Source organism: Pocillopora verrucosa, chromosome 11, assembly GCF_036669915.1.
Source record: "Pocillopora verrucosa isolate sample1 chromosome 11, ASM3666991v2, whole genome shotgun sequence".
In the NCBI taxonomy this organism is placed as follows: domain Eukaryota; kingdom Metazoa; phylum Cnidaria; class Anthozoa; order Scleractinia; family Pocilloporidae; genus Pocillopora; species Pocillopora verrucosa.
In genome coordinates this window covers 4907253-4934728 of record NC_089322.1, presented here as the reverse complement: position 1 = coordinate 4934728, position 27476 = coordinate 4907253, and the positions used below count along the sequence as shown (strand labels likewise).

The window sequence follows — 27476 nt, the reverse complement described above, 5'->3', positions numbered from 1 at the left end:
ACGTAAGTAAGGCTTTAAAGTTAAGCGAAATCAGTAAAGTTAAAACAGTAGTTTAGATATAAAACGAACCACTAGAATCTGGTTTAATTTTTTTTTCAAAGCCTTTTGTAAGGTTTAGTTAACAAAATCTTCAATATTTGAGGAATAAATTTGATGTAGCATCTTAAAAGATCCTTGTCAACCACTCCTCTTTCAAAATATATCCTGATCAAAACTAATCTATGAAGACAGAAGTTTAAAATCGCTTCCGGATGGCAGGAATGTCATGCAGGCTCGTCAATACTTCAAGTTTTAACTGATCACTTGCCTCTTGTGATATGTGAAACAAGAGACGAACAAAACGTATCGACTATCGTACTGATTAGCGATCGGTCAGCGTTTTAACGAGCAACTCTTTTTTAAAGAAATGGTTTGTGTTCTTTCCTATTTGAGTTTAGAGAGCTTGAGCTATTTAAACCTGTATGAACATTTCAGGACCAAACTACAGGGAGCCATTGATTTAGAACGGTCAGAGTTTGCTTAACAGACTAATTTGCATAATTCATCTGTCACGGTAGCAAAATCACTAAAAATTTGAAGTCACTGCAGCGAAGGAAATTAACAAACGCAATATTTTTTTGTATTTCTATGCTTTCGAACATCTTATTAGAAGAAATCAACCGGACTTTTTAATGTCTAAAGTCACCCATCGCCCCACAGAGACCCTCTTCTAAACCAAACAAGTAAAAAATGTTTGCTCACAGCTTGCTTTCATTCGTCGAAGTTGCGCAAATATTGAAGCGATGGTTATATAATACAATGCTACGAGTTTTGTCTCGTGATCTGATAAATCATGTATCCTGGCTTGATTACAACTGATTCAATATTGCAACTGTGTTATTTACTGAGGCTGCAACGAGAATATTGCAAAGTTAAAACAAGTTTCCTCACCGCCGGCCTAGTGTTGGATCAGAAAAAACGAACAGTGTTATTCAATATTCTGATGGGTTTGTTTTTTTCTCTTGTTTTTCGACCATTATAAGCAAGTGCCACATGAAAGTCTTTTCACTTTTCGAATCATCTCTCAAAAATCCAAATAAACTAAATCGAATTTTTTTTTACGCATTTATGGAATTCATAAAAAAAAAAAATTTTTAAAAAAAATTTTTAAAAAAGAGAGTAGGTAGTTACGCCCTGGCGCGCACAATTACGGACTTTCATTTTTAGGGCTTGTTTACATGTAGGTGGGGGACCCCAGGTAGGTGAAGTAACCCGCCTGTCCATATAATTTCTTATTTTATTTCAGTCCCGTTTACATGATAGGTGGGTTGACTTGCCTAGGAGGGTTTCCCGGTCTGCCAGGTAGGGTAACCCTGTCAGCCGGGGTGACAATTTGCCATGTAAACGTCTCAAGGTGGGGCAACCCCCCTAGCCGAGGTCGCGTTCATGGCAAAAAGCTCAAAAGTGAAACACGTGTTTTAAAAACTTTGTACATTTCCTAACCGTCTCATGGCAGAAATCACCAGAAACCGCAACGGACACTCAAGGAGTGTAAAGTGTTCACATTTCGGAATATTTAGCGTTGTAAATCGACCATATTTCAAACTATTCCTTATAACATATTAAGTCAATGGTTCCTCGCGTAACCTAACACCGCGTGACACAAAGCGTGACGCCTTTATGAATAAATACACACGTGTCCGAAAATTAATCTTTCGTCTTTCTCTTTTTTTGCTCAACCTCCCTAATTGAAAGCGCAACAAAAACCTAAAGAAACCTTGCCCCAGCACCCCGGGGTTGTAAGATTGTATGTTAACGCGTTTTACTTTTCGACCAAGGCTAGGCGGGTTACCTCACCCCTTATTAGTGTTCAAATGATTTAAATGTGACTGACGTTATATGTTTAAAACTTTTAAACGGCTTTTCTTTCCCTACAAACCATCATCAACAGCCAGTAGTCGCGTATCCTTTTTAGCGGCCTCACCAACAATTCTTTTTTTTTCCACTTCAAGAACGAAATCAAAACTTAAACCACAACTTTTTTTGGACACGATTTATCATCGCCACCACACACGTTCTCTTAGGGTGGACGCAACTTGGTAATGGCACGACATCTTTTGATGTTTATTTTCATGATTACTTTCTGTCGACTGTTTTATTCGAAATAATTTCACATACGCTTTAATTTTTCAGTACATCAAAACAAAAATTAAGTTGACTTGGTCGTAAATTTACATACGACTATTGAATTCGCGAACATGTTCATTTCATGCACGAACTAACTCATAAATGACGGTGTAAAATATATAAAAAATTAACGCCGCAAAGAGGTATTTGCATTTAAAATTTTAAGTGCTTTTGAGATTTTCTTTCAACCAGAAAATAACTTTATTTACAAATGCCCCTTATTTTTGTATCGATGTAGGAACTCACAACTTTTCTTTGATGAACAAGAATAGGACAGTGGAATGTAAATAGGTTTTTATGGGTATAATATTATGTTTGATTAAAACATCTAATGTTATTGGCTTGATTACATCTAAAATTATAAAAAGAAGGCTGCACAAGATTATCTTAAAGTACAAACTAGTTTATTGCTTGCCTCATCAACTATCTCTTCTGAGTAAATTGTAAAAAAAAATTTGGGTTATTTTTATTGATAGTCATCCTGAGTGCAAAATCGTGCGTTTTCCTTATAAACTCCTCAGGGCAAATAGTCTCATCAGCTGTCAAAACATCAATACTGTCACAAAACCTTTATTAATTAGATGACATGGATGATTGAGATTAAAAATAAATTACCACGAGTTTTATCCTGTTTCTTTGAAGACTCTAAACATTTAAAAGCATATTTATCAGCCGGTAGTATTGCAACTTGGATCTCGATGAAAGGATCGACAGAAAATTTCATTTCAGCCATCGATCAATTCAGGATCTTTGCACTGGAATGATGTTGTTTCATTTGATGATCTTTTATTTCGTTTTCTTCTCGACCTCAGGATATTATTAACTTTTACACCACTGAATGAATTTAAGTTTACCTTAGATTTTTCGCTGCCCATACATACATCCTACTCAAGAAATCTTTAGAACCGAAAAATACTTTTTATTTTTTCAGAGCTTTCACTTTGTCGATTAATTGATTTGGTGATTTATACCAACGTAAGTACTTTTTTTCAGTGGTCGTGAAAAACACTTGACAATAGTCAAAACAGTGGTTCACATTGGGAAAACTAGGACCAAAAATTTTGAAGAAGATTTTTTGTTTCTAATCACCGACACCAAGGGAGTGGATGAGCGACGCTTCAGAGTGTTGGACGTGGATGCAAAAGGCAATCTATATCTTTACAAGGCGGTGTTGCTCTGCAAGAACGAAATTATCAAACGATTGAGAAATGGGACGTACAGTTTGGCAGAGCTGACGGAACTAGGTATGATATTTCTCTTTTACTTTTTAAGACATCAGTATAAACTTATTAAAAGAAGAGAGATTGACTTAAATTCACTTCATGCCCTTACATTTCACGTTTCATGCCATTTAATGCCATCCTTTCAGGATTGGGAATTTCAAAATGTGTCTGTACTTGTGTTACGTACTTTCCCCGAATAATGTTTGTTCCAGAAATGAAAGCCGTGTCTTGAGTGTACCTTCAACGAGGTTTAAGTTTCTTGGATTACTTTTTCATATTCCTCTTCTTTCGGTTAAAAACCAAATATTTTTGTATAACTAAGTCTTGAATTGCAAGAGACCCAGCACCAATCTGTGATCCAACAAAACAATTGGGCTGGTTATACTTCTGAGAAAAATTCTATTCTATCACCCGAAATTTACCAGCGTTCAGTGATATCTATACAATTAGAAAATCATTTATAAGCAGATTTGAGAGGAATGCCCTCTGGCTACATTTCTATCTTGTTTTTATAGACTTCATATGATTGTCCAAAGACTTAGCAGTGCTGAACTGTAAAGTGCTCAAAGAGAAGTCCCCATACGCCTCGTCAGGCGTCTATTGAATAGACCCTGATGGCAGTTCCCGTAGCAACGCTCTCCAGGTCTATTGCGACCAGCAAATGGACGGATGGGGTTGGACGCTAGTTTACAGTTACACTTTTACTGCCTACAGCAATCTGATTGGTGCGAGACATATCCTAATGCGGTGATCTGATTGGTGCGAGCTACCTACTACTCCACACGTTAAAATACAGCTATTTTTTCCGTTAAAAAAAAAATAACTCAACAACTCAAACATTTTCTTTTAAGTCTAGAAAGTAAGAGGATTGTTAAAAGTAATTTCCTTCAGAAATGGAGTTTGGTTTCCAAAGATGTGAATGTTTTCACTTTTTCTTGAAATAAAAAAATGGAAACTTTGATTCTCCAACATTTTCCCTCGCGATACATAAGCACCAAAACATGGGGGTAGCTGTAATACCCCTCAGAAGACTAACATTTTTTGTTGGGGGGGGACACCCTAGATCTCGGTAGTAAAACTTTTCTCTGAAAGAATATCACACCCCAGCCTCTACCACATTAGCCAAAGTCTGACGTAACCAATAGTCTTGTTAAGTCACTTGATGACGTGTTGGAAGGGAAGAGATCACCAGAATACTTAATTAAGAATGTCTGAATAGGTACTATATATCTCCTCTCTTGTACATGTTCCCCTCTCCCAAAACAACTCCTAGATGAGTCATCAGAAATGTGATTTTAAAATTTCAAAGTTGAAACTTGCAATTGTGCACGCCATGTCTCAGATAAAGAAAAACATTCGCTTCGTGGACCACGATAAGAAAATTAAAGTGATCGATTGAAAATTGTTCAATTTTTAAGCTGGTTAGTGAATTTTTCGAAGAATTACAGCCTGTGTGTTTGTTTCCTAATCAAATCAATTACTGTTGTAAAAATTACTTAGCTTAGAATTTAACTCTTTTCAGGAAACTTAGAATGTACAATTTCAGGCAGAAGCTGAACTGATGTAAGCTCGTCTCAAGTTATCGGACAATCCTGTATATAGGAAGCTCGTGGTTGAATTTTTCAAATTCTGATAACCACATTTATTCGATGATTTCATCAGGGCGCTTTTTAAAGTGTTGTACCTTAATAGTATATGGGTATTCATTCATGGCTGGGCGCTAATTGAATTTTTGCCATTTTCCGTGTAACGCAACGCATAAGTTTTTCAATAAAAGATACACCATATACGATGTACCATTTAGAGATAGTAAGCCTGTAAAGAAATGATAATACTCCTCATCTATAAGAGCTAAGTTTTCCTTCCAACAGGATGAGCACTTTTTCAAAATGGGCGCTAAATCGCTGAAAATATTAATAAGTTGCCTGTGGAGAAATGAGAGACTGAGGGGAGAAAACGTTTTGAGTTTCCCCAAGTGATGAGTAAGTCCAAAAGGTCTGTTTGGATCATGAAAAGCTAGATCAAAGTTATTTATTCCCAATAGTGTCTACACCTGAATGAGTTAGTGAGTGAGTGAGCTGGTGGAACATTTACATATTGGAGTCTACGTAGAAACCTGTTTCTATGTTACGCTTAGGTGCCGCGTTAAGAACACTAGTTCAAAATCAAAGTTAAAATGCCCGCCATCAGGAAAACTTTTGTGAATTAGATTTATATCAAAATGTCAGCTTAGGGTTTATAAACAAACGATTTAAGGTGTTAAAAAAGAAACAGCCGCAGAGAATGGTTTTAACATCTAAAAATATACCCTCAGGATGTTCTGAATGATTGCGTTTTCATCTGAACAACAAAACAATCTCAAAAATCGTCGGGAAAGTCCCGGCTGTCCTTCCTTGGTTTTTGTCTTTCACTTTCAAAAGCATCCGCCACGAAGTCAACAATTAGGTAAGTACGAGTAGAAGTATTTAATACAGGGGTATACAGCTTACCATCTTCTACAAAGTAATTAGTAATAGTCTATTGTTAGTTTGAGTAACTTTGTTTGAGTAACGTTTTAATGGCAAAGCCTAAAATGAATGCTGTTTCGTTAACATTTTTGCTGTGCCTATCAAGTCATGTGATGTTATGCAAAAATCGCAAGCGAAATGTATGAATTTGTTTCAAAGCGACTTCGTTAAACATTTGTGGCTTCACATTTTACCAGTCATTCTCATCGGCTGTAAAAAGGTTCGTTTCCAGCAACATTGGTATGATAAGTAAGCTCATTACTTGGTAATAAACTGCTAGAACAATCTTTTGGAATGTTGCCATATTGCACAATGTCAGGAAAGTTTCTAGAACGCTGTAGCATTTGTTAAGGTCTATCTTTCTTGTCGGGCAAACTTTTGTGAATTAGATTTATATCAAAACGTCAGCTTAGGGCTTACAAACAAACGATTTAAGGTGTTAAAGAAGAAACAGCCGTATAGAGAATGGTTTTAATATCTAAAAATATACCCTCAGAATGTTCTGAATGATTGCATTCTCATCTGAACAACAAAACAATCACGGTCATTGTCGGGAAAGTCCCGGCTGTCCTTCATAGTTTTCGTCTTTTCCCTTTAAAAGCATCCGCCACGAAGTCAACAACTTGGTAAGTACGAGTAGAAGTGTTCAATACAGGGGTATACAGCTTTCCATCTTCTACAAAGTAATTAGTAATAGTCTATTGTTAGTTTAAATAACTTTGTTTGAGTAACGTTTTAATGGCAAAGCCTAAAATGAATGCTGTTTTGTTAACATTTTCCCTGTGCCTATCAAGTCGTGTAATGTTATGCAAAAATCGCAAGCGAAGCGAATGAATTTGCTTCAAAGCGACTTCTTTAAACCTTCGTGGCTTCACATCTTACCAATCATTCTCATCGGCTATAAAAGGTTCGTTTCCAGCAACATTGGTATGATAAGTAAGCTCATTACTTGGTAATAAACTGCTAGAACAATCTTTTGGAATGTTGCCATATTGCACAATGTCAGGAAAGTTTCTAGAACGCTGTAGTACTAAATAGGGTGTATCTCTCTCGTCGGGCTAAGAATGCTAATACTCAAAACTCATTGAATACTTCTTTGAGTCAGTATTCAACATATGGTCACCGCTGGTCACCACAAAAGAATAAAAAAAAAACCGAAAAACTAGGAAAAGGGAAACTAGACATTATACTGATGACTATTCCTTGTCTGCTTGTTTGAATACTCGATATGAAAAATGATTGAATTTACATTTGTTTTGTGGTTTTTTTTTTAGTGGAATGCTTCGTTCTGAGAGGGCTTTCTTTTTCCAGTAATCGTATCGTTGTCTACTTGTCAAGCTACACAATAAAAGCACTCCGCAATCACTGAAAATATTAACAAGTTGCCTGTGTAGAAATGAGAGACTGAGAGGGAGAAAGCTTTTTAGTTTCCCCACTTTTAAATCCAAAAGTTCTGTTTGGATCATAAAAAGCTAGATTAAAGTTATTTATTCCGAATACTGTCTACACCTTGAATGCGTCAGTGAGTGACCGTAAGCTGGTGGCACATTTACATATTGAAGTCTACGTAGAAACCTGTTTCTTTGCTTCACTTAGCTTCGCTTTAAGAACACTAGTTCAAAATCCAAGTGAAAATGCCCGCCATCAGGAAAACTTTTGTGAATAAGATTTATATCAAAATGTCAGCTTAGGGTTTACAAATAAACGATTTTAAGGTGTTAAAAAAGAAAAAGCCGAAGAGAATGGTTTTTAATATCTAAAAATATACCCTTGGGATGTTCTGAATGTTTGCGTTCTCATCTGAACAACAAAACAGTCACAGTTAAATGCCGGCCATCAGGCAAACTTTTGTGAATTAGATTTATATCAGAATGTCAGCTTAAGGTTTACAAACGAACGAGAAGAGAATGGTTTTGATATCTAAAAATATACCCATAGGATGTTCTGAATGATTCCGTTCTCATCTGAAAAACAAAACAATCACTGTAATCGTCGGGAAAGTCCCGGTCAAAGTCGGGAAAGTCCCGGCTGTCCTTCATCGTTTTTGTCTTTTCACTTTCAAAAGCATCCGCAACGAAGTCAACAACTTGGTAAGTACGAGTAGAAGTGTTAAGTAGAGGGGTATAAAGCTGTCTGTCTTTTACAAAGTAATTAGTAATAATCTATTGTTATTTTGAGACACTTTGCCGGTTTGATTAACATTTTTATGGCAAAGCCTAAAATGAATACTGTTTTGTTAACATTTTTCCTGTGCCTATCAAGTCGTGTAATGTTATGCAAAAATCGCAAGCGAAGTGAATGGATTTGCTTCAAAGCGACTTCTTTAAATCTTCGTGGCTTCAAGGCTTACAAATCATCCGGCCTCGGCTATGAAAAGGTTCGTTTCCAGCAGCATTGGTATGATAAGTAAGCTCATTTCTTGGTAATAAACTGCTAGAACAATCTTTTGGAATGTTGCCATATTGCACAATGTCAGGAAAGTTTCAAGAACGCTGAAGTACTAATCAAGGTGTATCTTTCTCGTCGGGCTAAGATCGTTAACACTTAAAACTTATTGAATTCTACTTTGAGCAAGTATTCAATATATGGTAACCACTGATCACCACAAAAAAAAACCCAAAAAACCGAAAAACCAAAAAACCGAAAAACCAAAAAACCGAAAAACCAAAAAACCAAAAAACTAAGAAAACTAGATATTATACTGATGACTATTCTTTGCCTGGTTCTTTGAATACTCGCCATGAAAAATGATTGATTTGCCTGTGGCTGAATTTACATTGGTTTTGTGTCTTCTTTATTTTTATTTTTTGTAAGTGGAATATTAAGTTCAGAGAGGGCTTTCTTTTTCCAGTAATATTATCGTTGTCTGATTGTCATACCAAGCAATAAAAGCGCTCCGAAATCGCTGAAAAAATATTAACAAGTTGCCTTTGGAGGAATAAGTGACTAAGTTCTATTTGGATCATAAAAAACTAGATAAAAGTTAGTTTTTCCCAATACTGTCTACACCTGAACGAGTCAGTGAGTGAGTAAGCTGGTGGCACATTTACATATTGAAGTCTACGTAGAAACCTGTTTCCATGCTTCACTTAGCTGCAAGTTAAGAACACTAGTTCAAAATCAAAGTTAAAATGCCGGCCATCAGGCAAACTTTTGTGGATTGGACTTATATCAAAATGTCAGCTTAGGGTTTACAAACAAACGAATTTAAGGTATTAAAAAAGAAACAGCCGTAGAGAATGGTTTTAATATCTAAAAATATACCCTTTGGATGTTCAGAATGATTGCGTTCTCATCTGAACAACAAAACAATGACGGTCATTGTCGGGAAAGTCCCGGCTGTCCTTCACTGTTTTTGTATTTTCACTTTCAAAAGCATCCGCCACGAAGTCAACAACTTAGTAAGTACGAGTAGAAGTATTTAATACAGAGGTATACAGCTTTCTTTCTACAAAATGATTAGTAATTGTCTACTGTTATTTTGAGTAACTTTGTTTGAGTAACGTTTTAATGGCAAAGCCAAAAATGAATGCTTTTTTGTAACATTTTTCCTGTGCCTATCAGGTCATGTAATGTTATGCAAAAATCGCAAGCGAAATGTATGAATTTGTTTCAAAGCGACTTCGTAAAACCTTTGTGGCTTAAAATTTTACTATAAATTCTCATCGGCTACAAAAAAGTTCGTTTGCAGAAACATTGGTATGATAAGTAAGCTCATTACTTGGTAATAAACTGCTAGAACAATCTTTTGGAATGTTGCCATATTGCACAATGTCAGGAAAGTTTCTAGAACGCTGTAGCACTTGTTGAGGTCTATCTTTCTTGTCGGACAAACTTTTGTGAATTAGATTTATATCAAAACGACAGCTTAGGGCTTACAAACAAATGATTTTAGGTGTCAAAGGAGAAACAGCCGTATAGAGAATGTTTTTAATATCTAAAAATATACCTCAGGATGTTCTGGATGTTTGCGTTCTCATCTGAACAACAAAACAATCACAGTCATTGTCGGGAAAGTCCCGGCTGTCTTTCATTGTTTTCGTCTTTTCACTTTCAAAAGTATCCCCCACGAAGTCAACAACTTGGTAAGTACGAGTAGAAGTGTTTAACACAGGGGTATACAGCTTTCTATCTTCTACAAAGTAATTAGTAATAGTCTATTGCTATTTTGAGTAACTTTGCCGTTTTGAGTAACGTTTTAATGGAAAAGCCTAAAATGAATGCTTTATTGTAACATTTTCCTGTGCCTATTAAGTCGTGTAATGTTTTGCAAAAATCGCAAGCGAAATGTATGAATTTGTTTCAAAGCGACTTCGTTAAACCTCCGTGGCTTCACATCTTACAAATCATCCTCGTCAGCTATGAAAAGGTTCGTTTCCAGCAGCATTGGCTTGATTAGTAAGCCTTTTTCTTGGTAATAAACAGCTAGAACAACCTTTTGGAATGTTGCCATATTGCACAATGTCAGGAAAGTTTCTAGAACGCTGCAGCGCTAGTTAAGGTGTATCTTTCTTGTCGGGCTAAGACTGTTAACACTTAAAAACTTATTGAATATTACTTTGAGTCAGTATTCAATATGGTCACCACTGATCACTACGAAAAAAAACCAAAAAACTAAGAAAAGGGAAACTAGATATCATACTGATGACTATATTCCTCGCCTGCTTCTTTGAATACTCGCAATGAAAAATGATTGATTTGCCTGCGGCTAAGTTCTGAGGGGGCTTTTGTTTTCCAGTAGTAATATTACTGTCTAATTGTCAAGCTACGCAATAAAAGCACTCCGCAATCACTGAAAATATTAACAAGTTGTCTTTGGAGGAATTAGTGACTGAGGGGGGAGAGGATTTTTGGTTTCTCCACGTGATGAGTAAATCCAAAAGTTCTGTTTGGATCATAAAAATCTAGATCAAAGTTACTTATTCCCAATAGTGTCTACACCTGAATGAGTCAGCGAGTAATTAAGCTGGTGGTACATTTACATATTGGAGTCTACGAAGAAACCTGTTTCCATACTTCGCTTAGCTGCGCTTTAAGAACACTAGTTCAAAATCCAAGTTAAAATGCCGGCCATCAAGCAAACTTTTGTGAATTAGATTTATATCAAAATGTCAGCTGAGGGTTTACAAACAAACGATTTAAGGTGTTAAAGAAGAAACAGCTGTAGAGAATTGTTTTAATATCTAAAAATATACCCTTTGGATGTTCTGAATGATTGCATTCTCATCTGAAAAACAAAACAATCACAGTAATCGTCGGGAAAGTCCCGGCTGTCCTTCATTGTTTTTGCCTTCACTTTCAAAAGCATCCGCCACGCAGTCAACAACTTGATTAGTATGAGTGGAAGTGTTTAACATAGAGATATACAGCTTTCTATCCTCTACAAAATAATTAGTAATAGTCTATTGTTATTTTGAGTAACTTTGTTTGAGTAACGTTTTAATGGCAAAGCCTAAAATGAATGCTGTTTTGTAACATTTTTCCTGTGCCTATCAAGTCATGAAATGTTATGCAAAAATTGCAAGCGAAGTGAATAAATTTCTACGCGTCGCGCAGCCACAAGTTAACAACATAATATAAAGTCACAGTTAAATGCCGGCCATTAGGGAAACTTTTGTGAATTAGACTGCTATTAGAATTTCAGTTAGTGTTTTACATATATTTTAAGATGTTAAAAAAAAGAAACAGACTCCGGTTAAAAAATGTTTTAAAATCTAACAGAATCGCCAGGAAATTTTGTGGTATTCCCTGAATAACAAAACGGTCGTGGTTAAGGTTAGTCAAGAGAAGGAGGTTTTGGAATGTAGGAAAGAGCCATAAAACCGTCTTTCATTCAAGATTTTTCTGTCGTTTCTCTTTCAAAAGCATCAAGCACGAGGTTGACAACTTGGTAAGTGCAAGTAGAAGGATATTAAGCATTCTGTCACGTAGTCAGTTAATAGTTATCGTAAATTGTTAATTAGATTAATTTTACATGAGTAATGTTTTAATTAATGGCAAAACCCGCAACAAATCAGCCCTGTTTTCTCGGTTTCATCTTTGTTCTGTGACTGCTAAGAAGCTTAACGTTGTGCAAAGTTCGCCACCGAAGTGAAATGGATTCGTTACAAAGCGACCATGTCAAACCTTTGTGACCTCACATCTTATCAATGATCCTCATCTGCTATGAAAATATTCGTTTTCAGGGACATTCGTCAGATAAATGAACTCATTACTTGTAAAAAGCCGGTTTCTCATCAGCTACAACAACAAAGTAACTTCCTTGAATTCACTATGATCATATGTACTTGTAATAGGACTGAGTGGAGTCTGTAATCATACTAGTGATGAAAAAGTCGGACGACCGCGCAGCGGAAGTCCTATCTATTTATCACGTGTACGGTTACACACTGAATTGGACAAAGTCTTCTTACCAATTAATCATAAAAATTACAAATTCCGAGAAAGAAAAACAGCCAGGTTACGAAAGAAAAGAAAGAAAATTTGCATTAAAAGACTAACAAAGGAGGCGTAAATTGTTTAATTGTTTGATTGGTTGATTCAAACTGCCACTTTGAATGTGATTAACGTATTGAACTGATCGATAACAACCTTATTGGATAACAAACTGTCTGATAACAACTTGGCAAGTGAATCAGTGGATAATGGAGTTTTTTTTAAACCATTTACAATCGAATAAATTGCAACTTTATGATTGATATATGGCAATAGGGTCGAGTGGAATCCAATTCGGTCTGTAGACATACGAGTGATTAAATATTTTTGAAAACAACAAATACATTTTCGACAGACATCTCCGGTAAGGACAACGTGAAAAAGGAAAACATCACTCCATTTTTGAAATTCACCAGTTTTCTTTTTCCAGGATAAGTAGTTGTTGCTATGGTTATTGTGATTAATTGTGCGATTGGTGGATTTAGCTGAGCGGACTTAGTATGATACTTCTTCAATTGCAACTGTCCGATTACAGGTGTCCGATTACAGCCAACTGTCCGATTACACTGTCCGATTACAACTTTACAGAATGATTGGTGAAAAATAAAGCAGCTGATGCAAGGAAGATTTCGATTAAAAGATGAATATCTGCCTTCAATTAGGATTTAAAAAATGGCTGCATTTATTTCCCTTCTCATACGGCGCCACACTTCAGCATAACGTATAAAAGAAGCGTTGAGTTCCAAATGGAAATTAAAATAATCTGCCGTCGCGGTTTCGGTTCGCAGACGACGCAAATCGTGGTGAATTCCCGTTGTTGTTTTGCATAGGATGGCTAAGAAATGTAAAAAGTTTTAAAACGCGCGTGCTGAGCTAGTGTTCCGCCAATTAGATCTTTTGCTTTTCCATGTCCTCGTTGCCGTCCCCGTCGTGGTTTGCTTAAGGTCCCTATTATTTTTGCCGTTTTACTTTCGAATTAATAGCCAAGAGGGGATGCCCAAAACAGAAGTGATCTGGATACTCAAAACATCGGGATACCCTAAAAAAACTGTGAAAGCGCAAGTTTCGGAATGTTTGGGAAACTTAGGTACTCGGGTTTTGTTATCTAAAAGTATTCAGTCACTCTGGAGAAGTAAGCTCTGATAGGAAAGCCTTATGAATGCTTTTCCGATTTTTTTGTTTGCATATCACGTTGTGAATAATCGTAATTGCAGAAACTGATTGTTTTCCCAATTACGTAATTAGGCAAATATATTTATTTCATTGCTGATGTTATAGGATAATCGCGATGTAAGAGTTCGTAGTTTTCCAGTGGCCGTAATTTGCATTAGTAATAAATTTGACCTCGTTCACTTTTTGTTAAAGCACCAAAGTCTTCCGTAAGAAGATAAGTCAGCCTATAACGCTAAGAGCTCACGAAGAAAGACAGTGTATTTCCGGTGAGGAACAGAACGTTACTTGACTGATTTACTATAATCTTGTCATAGTGTTATTGATCAGAACGCTTACTTTTACGATGGATGTGAGCTTCGAACCTCAAAAATCAATTTGGTTCGACTACTTTGTTAGGCTATAGAATAAACCCAAACAACTTTGGTTAAAAATCTAGAGATTTTTCTGGTGCTATTTAACAAACTCATGGTGTATGCCTGCATAAAAGTGTGAAAAAGAGGATTACATAGAGAATAATGCATGGGCGCGCGTGGATATGGAATTTCTCTTCGAGTGTTTAACTACGTAGCTCAAGAGTGAGCGCAGCGAATGGGTGAGATGTCGATTTGAACACGAGAAGAGAAATTTCATATCCACAAGCAACCATGTATTATTTTGTTTCTCATATAAACTCGATAAACCCTTTACTGACAAGAAAAATCAACTTTATTCATCAATGATATTTGATATTCTAAAAGATCAAAAACGTGTAGAATCGTATCGTGTGGTTCTTACATTAATCAAGATATATTGAAAGTTGTTCATCTCTTCCGTGGAACAAAACACTTAAAAATCATGGTATAGGTTGGCCTCATTACTGAGGGAAGTTTAGGAATGTAGGAAAAATTGTTATCTGATTTTCATTGTTTTTGTCGTTTCACTTTCAAAAGTGTCAGCTGTGAGGTCAATTTTATCGGTCATTAATTTTATCAGTGTACTTTTTTTTTAGAGTAACTTTGTCTTAACTTTAGTTTTAACTTTACGGTCACATATGAAATAAGTAACTTCTCTATCGCAAATACATAAATTATTATTTTTTTTAAGTCCTGTCCTGTCCTGTGACTATTAAGTCATGTTATGTTGTGCAAAAATCGCCACCGGATGAAATAAATTCGTCACAAAGCCGGAGTTCGTCAAACCTCTGTGGCTCCACAGCTTGTTCATCATTCTCATCAGCTAAGGATAGATTCGTTTTCAGTGACATTCATCTGATAAGTAAGCTCGTTACTTGGTAATAGCTTGCTACAATAATATTTTCAAGCGTTCCATGCCATACAGCGGAATGTCAGGAAATCTTCCAGAGAGTTGTACTTAAAGGTTGTCTCCTGTTAGCCCAAGAATTAAAACGCTTAAGATCAAGTCTATAAGAATCAAACATCTTGGGAAATGAAAATTTTCAACCCCCTTCAAATTTTACGTGCAGTTAGGCACTCAGGGGGGATGCACAAAAATGCCCTTTTTAAAGGCCGCAACACTCTTATTGCCATGGTAACAACGACTGCTTGTTCGAGGCCTGGGGCCTGATTTTCATACAAAAACGTCGCAAGAAAAGAGTGAAATGTTTATTTCTCTATTTTAAGCTAAATAAAACATTAAAAATTGGCACTTCTACCATACATAGTAACATCGTTTATCTTCACATTGATTCATTCAATTTTCCCTGGGAGTGAATGTGAACACACCAATAGATTATTCATCTCGGTACAGTTTCGGTCATTTTTGTTGTCGGGTAAAACAGGGAAAACGTTCATCTGAATTTCTTCAAAAGTACACCGATTCTGGAACCGAAAGTAACCACCTAGCTGGTTATAATATTCATGTTTTTAAATATGTAAAAATCTCTGCGGGCCTGCCTCCACTTTTTATAAGGGCAATTCGCAAAAAAAGCTCAAAAATCAGATATTGCATAATTTGGCGATGTTTACACCTAATGTTCTCAACAACAAACGTTTCAGACAAATGAAAGGCTTTGAAAGAATGTTATCTTATGAGCAATATCCCGAAGAGAAATCTCGCCTCCGTTTGTCATCTTTTAAAAAAATTGATCAACCTGCGTGGAGGACAACTCGACGTAACTACAAACATAAACCTCAAATCGTGTACATATCATCCAGATTCAGAGTGCTGCACCTTCTTCCATGGGAATTTCAGCAATCTGAAATTCTCTGAAGATAAACTGTTATACTTGTATGTTATTTGAAACATGTTGAAGTCGGTTGATCTACACGAAACTATCCTCACACCGGTCAGTTGTCATAAACACCTTTTCACGATGGCGTGACGCTGTATTTCTCCATGAAGTTTCCATCGGTCGCCCCAAAGAAGACGAGAAATGGACATTTTGGTCGTGACAACGTATATGTTCATGACAAATGACCGGTGTGAGGATAACCAGCTCGGTGGGTAGTTTCGGTTCCAGAATCGGTGTACTTTTGGAGAAATTATTTGCTAGTTTCTTTGCAGAATACTGGTAGTACAACATCATTGATTCCCCAAGATTATCAAATGCTCTGATGAAGGGCTAACGTTCGAAACGTCAGCTTCATAAACTCATCACAATGGCCAATTTACATTTTCAACTCAGTTGGTAAAGCCAAATTATATTGTATATCCCACCAAAGTTTTTTTAGAAACTTACCCCGTTGATTAATGTTGTTTATAGAAACTATGCAATGGGAAAGTTCTCACAGCAAAAGTTAAGATAAATGCTGTTTTGTTTATCTTTATCCTGTGACTTTAGAGTCATGTCATGTTGTGTAAAGATCACAACTTAAGTAAAATGAAGGGTGACAAACCGAGTTTGTCAAACCACTGTTACCTCAAATCCTGGCAATCATCCTTATCAGTTACGAATAGATTCGTTTTCAGCCATATACCTCAGATAAGTAAGCTCGTTAACCGGTGATAAACTGCTAGAACAACATTTTCAAATGTTCCAAGAACGTTGTAGTAAAAGGTTTATCAATCCTTCTTGTTTTTTTAAGAAACCTGCAGCCTTTCAAAACCACCTAATTGATGGCGCGACCCCACGACATACGATCGTTAATCAAACTCAAGCATGCGTCATTTTTTCTTTTACTTGATAAGAAGAATAAACGAAACAGCTGGATCAAAACTCATTTGGATAACAGATGACTTTCATAGCGTGACAGTCCCTCAGTCTGCTTCAAAGAATCTGTGTAGGTCAGATAAAATTGTAAAAGTTTCACCGAATGTGATCCGTTGATGTGTTCCAGTTGTACTTATCCACACCCTTCTTCAATTTTTTTTAAAGCCGATATAGTGAATTCTAACACTTTCAGCTCGTTACAAAAAGTTTCAAGGTGAAATCGACCAAGCTTGCTTTTGTAACTTAACATGTGTGTTCCGGTTTGTAGTGACTCATTATGAATCCAGATTATCGAATCACTTTGTATTGCGTTACTTAAAAATAATGTTTCCCTGATTACAGGAGAGGATGGCAATGGAAACCTAATAGAAGAAGCCATGATAGCTTTCATGACCATCGCCTTCTATGTTTCCAGGTTCTTGGTCAACTCAAATCGCATTCAGAAAGCCATTGAGATATGCAGGGAATGTTTGATTTTGCTAAATAGCACCGATCAAAAAAGCAAAGACATCTTTATAGATCTTTTCAGCAAGATGCTGTTTGTCTTATACATAAAGTCTGGAATTATACTTAAAACACTTGGCGAAAACCTAAAGGCGAAGGAATATTTTGAGAGGGCCCTTACTATAACTACCGAAATTGGCGACAGAACAGGAGAAGCATCATGTTATGGAATGCTAGGTACTGTGTTTCTGTCGCTCAGGCAATACGACAAGGCTAGAGACTATGTCCAAAAGGCGCTTGTCATCAGAACTGAAATTGGCGACAGAAAAGGAGAGGCAACTGGCTACGCAAATCTTGGTTATTTGTTTCAGTCGCTCGGGCAATACGACAAGGCTCAAGAGTATCTCCAAAGAGCGCATATCATTAGAACTGAAATTGGCGACAGAGAAAGAGAGGAAACTGACTACGATTACCTTAATTCTGTATTTCTGTCGCTCGGGCAATACGACAAGGCTCAAGAGTGTCTCCAAAGAGCGCTTGTCATCAGAACTGAAATTGGCGACAGAGAAAGAGAGGCAACTGACTACGGAAATCTTGGTAATTTGTTCCGGTCACTCGGGCAATACAACAAGGCTGAAGAGTATCTCCACAGAGCGCTTGTCATCAAAACTGAAATTGGCGACAGAAAAGGGGAAGCATCATGTTATGGAAGCTTAGGTACTGTGTTTCTGTCGCTCGGGCAATACGACAAGGCTCGAGAGTATCTCCAAAAGGCGCTTGTCATCACAACTGAAATTGGCGACAGAAAAGGAGAGGCAACTGTCTACGGAAATCTTGGTAATTTGTTTCAGTCGCTCGGGCAATACGACAAAGCTGAAGAGTATCTCCAAAGAGCGCTTGTCATCCAAACTGAAATTGGCGACAGAAGAGGGGAAGCATCATGTTATGGAAACCTAGGTACTGTGTTTAAGTCGCTCGGGCAATACGACAAGGCTCGAGAGTATCTCCAAAAGGCGCTTGTCATCAGAACTGAAATTGGCGACAGAGAAGGAGAGGCAACTGACTACTGTAACCTTGGTACTGTGTTTCTATCGCTCGGGCAATACGACAAAGCTCAAGAGTATCTCCAAAGAGCGCTAGCCATCAAAACTGAAATTGGCGACAAAAGAGGGGAAGCATCATGTTATGGAAACCTAGGTACTGTGTTTAAGTCGCTCGGGCAATACGACAAGGCTCGAGAGTATCTCCAAAAGGCGCTTGTCATCAGAACTGAAATTGGCGACAGAGAAGGAGAGGCAACTGACTACTGTAACCTTGGTACTGTGTTTCTGTCGCTCGGGCAATACGACAAGGCTCAAGAGTATCTCCAAAAGGCGCTTGTCATCAGAACTGAAATTGGCGCCAGAGAAGGAGAGGCAACTGACTACGGTAACCTTGGTACTGTGTTTCTGTTGCTCGGGCAATACGACAAAGCTGAAGAGTATCTCCAAAGAGCACTTGTCATCAGAACTGAAATTGGCGATAGAAAAGGAGAGGCAACTAACTACGGAAATCTTGGTAATTTGTTTCAGTCGCTCGGGCAATACGACAAGGCTGAAGAGTATCTCCAAAGAGCGCTTCTCATCACAACTGAAATTGGCGACAGAAAAGGGGAGGCATCATGTTATGGAAGCCTAGGTACTGTGTTTCAGTCGCTCGGGCAATACGACAAGGCTCGAGGGTATCTCCAAAAGGCGCTTGTCATCACAACTGAAATTGGCGACAGAAATGGTGAAGCATCATGTTATGGAAACCTAGGTACTGTGTTTCAGTCGCTCGGGCAATACGGCAAGGCTCAAGAGTATCTCCAAAAGGCGCTTATCATCAAAACTGAAATTGGCGACAGAAGAGGAGAGGCAACTGACTACGGAAATCTTGGTAATTTGTTTCAGTCGCTCGGGCAATACGACAAGGCTAGGAAGTATGTCCAAAAGGCGCTTGTCATCAGAACTGAAATTGGTGACAGAGAAGGAGAGGCAACGCACTACGGTAGCCTTGGTACTGTGTTTCTGTCGCTCGGGCAATACGACAAGGCTCAAGAGTATCTCCAAAAGGCGCTTGCCATCAGAACTGAAATTGGCGACAGAGAAGGAGAGGCAACTGACTACGGAAATCTTGGTAATTTGTTTCAGTCGCTCGGGCAATACGACAAAGCTGAAAAGTATGTCCAAAGAGCGCTTGTTATCACAACTGAAATTGGCGACAGAAAAGGGGAAGCATCATGTTATGGAAGCCTAGGTACTGTGTTTCAGTCGCTCGGGCAATACGACAAGGCTCGAGGGTATCTCCAAAAGGCGCTTGTCATCACAACTGAAATTGGCGACAGAAATGGTGAAGCATCATGTTATGGAAACCTAGGTACTGTGTTTCAGTCGCTCGGGCAATACGACAAGGCTCAAGAGTATCTCCAAAAGGCGCTTGTCATCAGAACTGAAATTGGCGACAGAAGAGGAGAGGCAAGTGACCATGGAAATCTTGGTAATTTGTTTCAGTCGCTCGGGCAATACGACAAGGCTGAAGAGTATCTCCAAAGAGCGCTTGTCATCACAACTGAAATTGGCGACAGAAAAGGGGAAGCATCATGTTATGGAAGCCTAGGTACTGTGTTTCAGTCGCTCGGGCAATACGACAAGGCTCGAGAGTATCTCCAAAAGGCGCTTGTCATCACAACTGAAATTGGCGACAGAAATGGTGAAGCATCATGTTATGGAAACCTAGGTACTGTGTTTCAGTCGCTCGGGCAATACGACAAGGCTCAAGAGTATCTCCAAAAGGCGCTTGTCATCAGAACTGAAATTGGCGACAGAAGAGGAGAGGCAAGTGACCATGGAAATCTTGGTAATTTGTTTCAGTCGCTCGGGCAATACGACAAGGCTGAAGAGTATCTACAAAGAGCGCTTGTCATCAGAACTGAAATTGGCGACAGAGAAGGAGAGGCAACTGACTACGGAAATCTTGGTAATTTGTTTCAGTTACTCGGGCAATACGACAAGTCTGAAGAGTATCTCCAAAGAGCGCTTGGCATCAGAACTGAAATTAGCGACAGAAGAGGGGAAGCATCATGTTATGGAAGCCTAGGTACTATGTTTCAGTCGCTTGGGCAATACGACAAGGCTCGAGAGTATCTCCAAAAGGCGCTTGTCATCAGATCTGAAATTGGCGACAGAGTAGGAGAGGCAACGGACTACGGTACCCTTGGTACTGTGTTTCTATCGCTCGGGCAATACGACAAGGCTCGAAAGTATCTCCAAAAGTCGCTTGTCATCACTACTGAAATTGGTTACAGAGAAGGAGAGGCCAGTGACTACGGAAATCTTGGTAATTTGTTTCAGTCGCTCGGGCAATACGACAAAGCTGAAGAGTATCTCCAAAGAGCGCTAGCCATCAAAACTGAAATTGGTGACAGAAGAGGGGAAGCATCATGTTATGGAAACCTAGGTACTGTGTTTCAGTCACTCGGGCAATACGACAGGGCTCAAGAGTATCTCCAAAAGGCGCTTGTCATCACAACTGAAATTGGCGACAGAGAAGGAGAGGCAACTGACTACGGAAATCTTGGTTATTTGTTTGAGTCGCTCGGGCAATACGACAAAGCTGAAGAGTATCTCCAAAAAGCGCTAGCCATCAAAACTGAAATTGGTGACAGAAGAGGGGAAGCATCATGTTATGGAAACCTAGGTACTGTGTTTCAGTCACTCGGGCAATACGACACGGCTCAAGAGTATCTCCAAAAGGCGCTTGTCATCACAGCTGAAATTGGAGACAGAGAAGGAGAGGCAAGTGCCTACGGAAATCTTGGTAATTTGTTTGAGTCGCTCGGGCAATACAACAAAGCTGAAGAGTATCTCCAAAGAGCGCTAGCCATCAAAACTGAAATTGGTGACAGAAGAGGGGAAGCATCATGTTATGGAAACCTAGGTACTGTGTTTCAGTCACTCGGGCAATACGACAAGGCTCAAGAGTATCTCCAAAAGGCGCTTGTCATCACAACTGAAATTGGCGACAGAGAAGGAGAGGCAACTGACTACGGAAATCTTGGTAATTTGTTTGAGTCGCTTGGGCAATACGACAAAGCTGAAGAGTATCTCCAAAGAGCGCTAGCCATCAAAACTGAAATTGGTGACAGAAGAGGGGAAGCATCATGTTATGGAAACCTAGGTATTGTGTTTCAGTCGCTCAGGCAATGCGACAAGGCTAAAGAGTATCTCCAAAAAGCGCTTGTCATCAGAACCGAAATTGGTGATAAAGAAGGGAAAGCAGCAGATCTTGCAAACTTTGGACGTGTGTGTAGAGCTATGGGAGATTATGAAGCCTCAGAAGTATGCTTAGAGAAAGCCTTATCGATATCCAGAGATATTGGAGATAGAAGAAAAGAGTTCGAAATCCTTCAAAGTTACGCCATTTTGTATTTGTCGCAAGATAAAAAAAAAGAATCCCTTTCGTGTCTTTATCTCTGCATTGAGAAGTATGAGGAGCTGAGATATTTCTTAGGCGCCAATGATCAGTTCAAAACATCATTTTTGGAGAGCTCAGGAATATTTCCCTACAAGCTGCTTTGTAGTTTGCTTTGTTACGCCGGAAATGCTCGGGATGCTCTTTATGTTGAGGAGTTGGGTCGAGCTAGAGGCCTATCAGACTTAATGGTAGAGAAGTACTCGGTTGGAACGCACATCTCTGCTAATCCGCAATCTTGGTTTGGCGTTGAGAACATTTTTAGAAAGAAAAATAACTGTACTTGTCTGTACATTTCTTATTTTCACAGTGATCTGCGTTTGTGGATCTTAAAGACAAGTGGAGTCCTTCACTATAGAAGAATATCAGTAAAAGAGAACCTAGTTCAGGCTGGGTTGCCCAAAGATTTGCCTTTGAGTAAATTTTTGGATGATAATTTCCGGAGTCTTGGTATTTTGCCCACTAAGGATTGTGAAGATCGGTCTTTAAATATGGTTAAATTGCGACCTCTCTCCCCCGCAAAGAAGAGCTCAGCAAGATTACGACTCGTGGAGGAGGACGAGGACGAGGATGAGGACGAGGACGAGGACGAGGACGAGGACAAGAAAATGATTTCAAGTCTATTTTTGTGTTACAAAATGTTTATTGCTCCCGTTTATGATTTGCTTGTGGAGCCTGAAGTTATTATCGTTCCTGACCGCAGTCTGTACAAAGTTCCCTTTGCTGCACTGAGTGAAAAGGAGGGAGCCCAATACCTCTCGGAGACTCATAGAATCCGTGTCATTCCTTCTTTGACAGCACTCAAGATTATTCAAGATAGCCCAGAGGACTATCACAGCAACACTGGTGCCTTGATAATAGGCAACCCTAAGGTTAATTGGCTGCCGCCACTGCCAGGTGCAAGAAAGGAAGCGGAAATGGTCGGACGACTAGTGGGTGTTCCGCCTCTGGTAGGAGAAGAAGCAACGAAGCAGGCGGTGCTTGAGCGGATAAGTTCAGTGAGCCTCATTCATTTTGCTGCCCATGGTGACGCCGAGAGAGGAGAAATTGCCCTCTCCCCTATTCCTACTTCCAACAGGCAAAACGGTATCCCACCACAGGAAGATTACATGTTGACGATGGCTGATGTATCACGAGTGAAAGTCAGAGCTAAACTGGTAGTACTTAGCTGCTGTCACAGTGGAAGGGGTCAAATTAGAGCCGAGGGAGTTATAGGAATTGCCCGTGCGTTCTTAGGATCCGGTGCTCGCTCCGTGTTGGTTGCGCTGTGGGCCATTTCAGACTCAGCAACAGAGCAGCTGATGAGTCGGTTCTACAAACACCTTGTAGAGGGAGAAAGTGCCAGTGAATCCCTTCATCAGGCCATGAAGTGGATGAAAACAAGCGGGTGTACCAGAGTGTCTGAGTGGGCTTCGTTTACGTTGATTGGAGATGACGTGAGACTCGGGTTTGACAAGCAGAGGTAAGACTCAGTCCGAAAAGATATTTCACAAATTAAAGTCAAAGTAGATGTGAAGGTAGCTGTGGTTTACTCGTCGCTGACTGTCGGCGGGGATCCTTTGTTACCTTGAACATCAAGGCTAGTTAAATGTATATCCATATATGCATATATATATGTATATATATTTATTTATTTTCGGAGAGTTACTATCGACGCTCTCTGGTGTAAATATAGAATCTTGAAAGGGCCTCTCTGCCAATCACATACAAGTGGTAGCCATTTATATTTTTAGATATTGAGCTTGGTATAATTGTATATGATTTATATCCAAAATATTAATCGAGTTAATAATAAATTGCTGTTTTTTTTTCATTTTTTTTTACAGAGAAAGAGCCCCGACAGAGTAAATAATGAGAATCACTCGAAGGAAACAGAGCTAAAAGACTTTTAGATGCATAAATTGAATAGAGCAAAGTAGAGAAAATACTTTATCTGGTATTTCATTGAAATTAAAAAAGGAGCTATCCCAAATTAGATCTAGTTCAATTTTTTGTGCTTTCTTTTTCAATATTGTTAAAAGGCAAAATTTGTATCTATCCAGTGTTTTTTTTTACTTATTTAAACGTTGGAAATGAATAGAAATAGTATATTAGTAAAAGCCATTTAGTAAAAATTATAATAAGCCAGTTGATCATTTCTTATTCCTTTTGGCGGTCTTATCTTACAGGTATAATTTAGCACGCTCGACACCTCTTTTTCTTAGAGGTGACTTAAGGTGTAAACAAGTAGTACTTTTTATCCTCCGCACCGAATTTTAATCTGGTAATTTATACGAATAGCACGTAACTCTTTTAGTGGCAGTACCTTGGGTGCGCCCTTTCTTGTCCGAATTTTCTGTTTATTGTGCTGTTGTTTAACAGTCTTCGAGGAGTATTTCCTCTTAAGATATATTTTCAAGTATGATTCTAATTCTGTTGGTAAGTTCATTACAATTTTTATATTATCAATCTTGTTTTAGTTATGACCAACCTTGACTGTAAGACTAAGAAATTTAAAGAAGAAAATGATTTTGTAAAGCGTAAACATCTCGAAGGTATCTACTTAGTATGCGAACTCCGCTCTGTGTAGCTTAACGTGATTCGCTAGTTAAGTGTAAAAGGATGACGAAGGTTAGAGATTGGCAGCTCAGTAAGCGTCCCTTTTATAAGCGGAGACCCACACTTTCCTTGTTAGATCTGAATTAGTCCGGAGGTAATAAGTTGTATTTAAGAAAGAGAAGAATAAAGAAACCTTCAACTGAACAACGCAAAAATCATATTTCCAATATAATAAGCACAGAAAAATGTTGACTTAAGTAAGGCTTTAAAGTTAAGCGAAATCAGTAAAGTTAAAACAGTAGTTTAGGTATAAAACGAACCACTAGAATCTGGTTTAATTTTTTTTTCAAAGCCTTTTGTAAGGTTTAGTTAACAAAACCTTCAATATTCGAGGAATAAATTTGATGCAGCATCTTAAAAGATCCTTGTCAACCACTTCTCTTTTTTTGTTGACATACGGGCAACTGTGGAGAAATTTGTTAATATTACTCAACGCCTGGCAGAATCGTGCCGGCCCGTAAATATATTTTACAAGGCGTAAAGAAAGGTTTCGCATAAGGAGAAGCGTTACCCATCCTAAAAACAAATCTGGCGCGCTCCACACTTAATAAATAAAAAACATACAGAGTTTAAAAACACGACTAAAGAAGGGGATCGAGGAAACCTGACGAAGTTCTGGAGAAATACACATCTGGAGTTGTCTGCTCCAGTAGAGAAGGATCACTTAAAAAACAAAGGAAACATCACGCAGAAGAAAATATTGCCTTTCGTTATTCAATATCACCCGGCTTTACCTAAACTTAAGAACATACTGATGGGGAAATGGCACCTTACTCAAAATTAAATCGGAAAAAAATCATCAAAATATATCCTGGTTAAAACTAATCTATGAAGACAGAGGTTTAAAATCGCTTGCGGATGGCAGGAATGTCATGCAGGCTCGTCAATACTTCAAGTTTTAACTGATCACTTGCCTCTGGTGATACGTGAAACAAGAGGCGAACAAAACGTATCGACTATCGTACTGATTAGCGATCGGTCAGCGTTTTAACGAGCAACTCTTTTTTAAAGAAATGGTTTGTGTTCTTTCCTATTTGAGTTTAGAGAGCTTGAGCTATTTAAACCTGTATGAACATTTCAGAACCAAACTACAGGGAGCCATTGACATAGAACGGTCAGAGTTTGCTTAACAGATAATTTGCATGGTTCATCTGTCACGGTAGCGAAATCACTAAAACTTTGAAGTCACTGCGGCGAATGAAATTAACAAGAGCAAGATGTTTTTGTATTTCTATGCTTCCGAACATCTTATTAGAAGAAATCAACCGGACTTTTTAATGTCTAAAGTCAACCATGACCCCACAGAGACCCTCTTCTAAACCAAACAAGTCAAAAATGTTTGCTTACACGGTTTGTTTTAATTCGTCGAGGTTGCGCAAATACTGAAGCGATGGTTATATAATACAATGCTACGAGTTTTGTCTCGTGATCTGATAAATCATGTATCCTGGCTTGATTACAACTGATTCAATATTACAACTGTGTTATTTACTGAGGCTGCACCGAGAATATTGCAAAGTTAAAACAAGTTTCCTCACCGCCGGCCCAGTGTTGGATCAGAGAAAACGAACAGTGTTGTTAAATATTCTGTTGGGTTTGTTTTTTATCTTTTGTTTTTCGACCATTATAAGCAAGTGCCATATGACAGTCTTTTCAGTTTTCGAATCATCTCTCCTAGATCCAAATAAACTAAATCGAATTTTGGAACAATTTATCATTGTAACTGTTGCAATATTTCTGCATTTATGGAATTCCTAAAAAAAAACTTTGAAAGAACTCAGTTGGCAGTTACGCCTTGGCGCGCGCAATTACGGACTTTCATTTTTAGGGCCTGTTTACATGGAGGTGGGGGAGGCGGGTTACCTCACCTACCTGGGGTTCCCCTAGAAAAATTAGGTCCAGGCCCTTATTAGTGTTCAATTTCAGGCACGCGCTCATTAGCTAATTCAAATGATTTAAATGTGACTGACGTTATATGTTTAAAACTTTTAAATTAAACAGCGTTTTTTTCCCTATAAACCATCATCAATAGCCAGTAGTCGCGTATCATTTCTAGCGGCCTCACCGACAATTCCTTTTTTTCCACTTCAAGAACGAAATCAATTTTTTCGAACACGATTTATCATCAACACCACTCACATTCTCTTAGGGTGGACGCAACTTGGTAATGGCACGACATCTTTTGATGTCAGTTTATTTTCATGATTACTTTCTGTCGACCGTTTTTTCGAAATAATTTCACATACGCTATAATTTTTCATTGGTCGTAAATTTGAATACGACTATTGAATTCGCGAACATGTTCATTTCATGCACGAACTAACTCCTAACTGACGGTGTAAAATACCGAAAAAAACAACGCTGCAAAGAGCTATTTGCACTTAAAACTTTAACTGTTATTGAGATTTTCATTCAACCGGAAAATTACGTTATTTACAAATGCCCCTTCTTCTTTTTGTATCGATGTAAGAGCTTACAACTTTTCTTTGATTAGCAAGAATCGGTCAGTGGAATGTAAATACGTAATTATATCTTTCGCCCAAAATTTATCAGCGTTCAGTGATATATATATACAATCAGAAAATCATTTATGAGCAGATTTGATAGGAATACCCTCTGGTTACATTTCTATCTTGTTTTTATAGACTTCATAGGATTTTCCAAAGACTTAACAATGCTGAACTGTAAGGTGCTCAAAGAGAACTTCCCTTACGCCGTGCAGGCGTTTATTGGATAGATCCTGATGGCGGTTCCCGTAGCAACGCTTTCCAGGTCTACTGCGACCAGCAAACAGACGGAAGGGGCTGGACACTAGTTTAAAGTTACACTTTCACTGCCTACTCAAGCTTCTGGACCGGCCGAAACGCTGTCACTCCGCGCCCATCTTGGTCAGCTAGCGACGCTATCGTTCGAGTGTCTAAAACAGTTCCACTGAGCGAGACGCAGTATGAGGCCATGGACTTTTCTTTGTGGCGCAGCATTGGCAAGGAATTCCTGATCAAGAGCAACATCAATAACTGGATCGCATGCAAGGAAGGTTCTGGTAGCATAGTGCAACAGAAGGCGGGATCAATCACTTGTAAACTGGTTAAACAGGTTTCTGATCAATGCCTCAGTATAGTGCCGAAATCATTAACGTTGAGTAATAATGGAATGTATCTCTCCAGCAGTCACGGTCCTTATTATCACTTCGATGGTAACACAGGCGGAGATTGGCCAACGCATGACCCACGCGGAAAGAGCCAACGAAATCATTTGATGGGTTCAATGCCCGACTTTTTGAGAGCTTAA

The 27476-nt window shown here is 38.5% G+C and overlaps 1 protein-coding gene and 1 pseudogene across 1 annotated transcript; both read left to right on the top strand.

The window, feature by feature from the left end:
- The first annotated feature begins 406 nt into the window (after positions 1 to 406).
- On the top strand, positions 407 to 27476 carry LOC131786733 (uncharacterized; annotated as a pseudogene).
- LOC131774861 (tetratricopeptide repeat protein 28-like) lies at positions 5806 to 24522 on the top strand. Its single transcript, XM_066174779.1, has 3 exons — positions 5806 to 5834; positions 16995 to 23049; positions 23414 to 24522. The coding sequence occupies exons 2-3, from the start codon at positions 17030 to 17032 to the stop codon at positions 23433 to 23435; spliced, it is 6042 nt and encodes a 2013-aa protein (XP_066030876.1). The 5' UTR covers positions 5806 to 5834; positions 16995 to 17029; the 3' UTR covers positions 23436 to 24522.

What these genes read in the sequence shown, in the direction of transcription:
- LOC131774861 (XM_066174779.1), top strand. Translation starts at nt 17,030, where the DNA reads ATGATAGCTTTCATGACCATCGCCTTCTATGTTTCCAGGTTCTTGGTC. An exon ending in CTCGGGTTTGACAAGCAGAG is followed by an intron (nt 23,050 to 23,413) that starts GTAAGACTCAGT and finishes TTTTTTTTACAG; the next exon opens with AGAAAGAGCCCCGACAGAGT.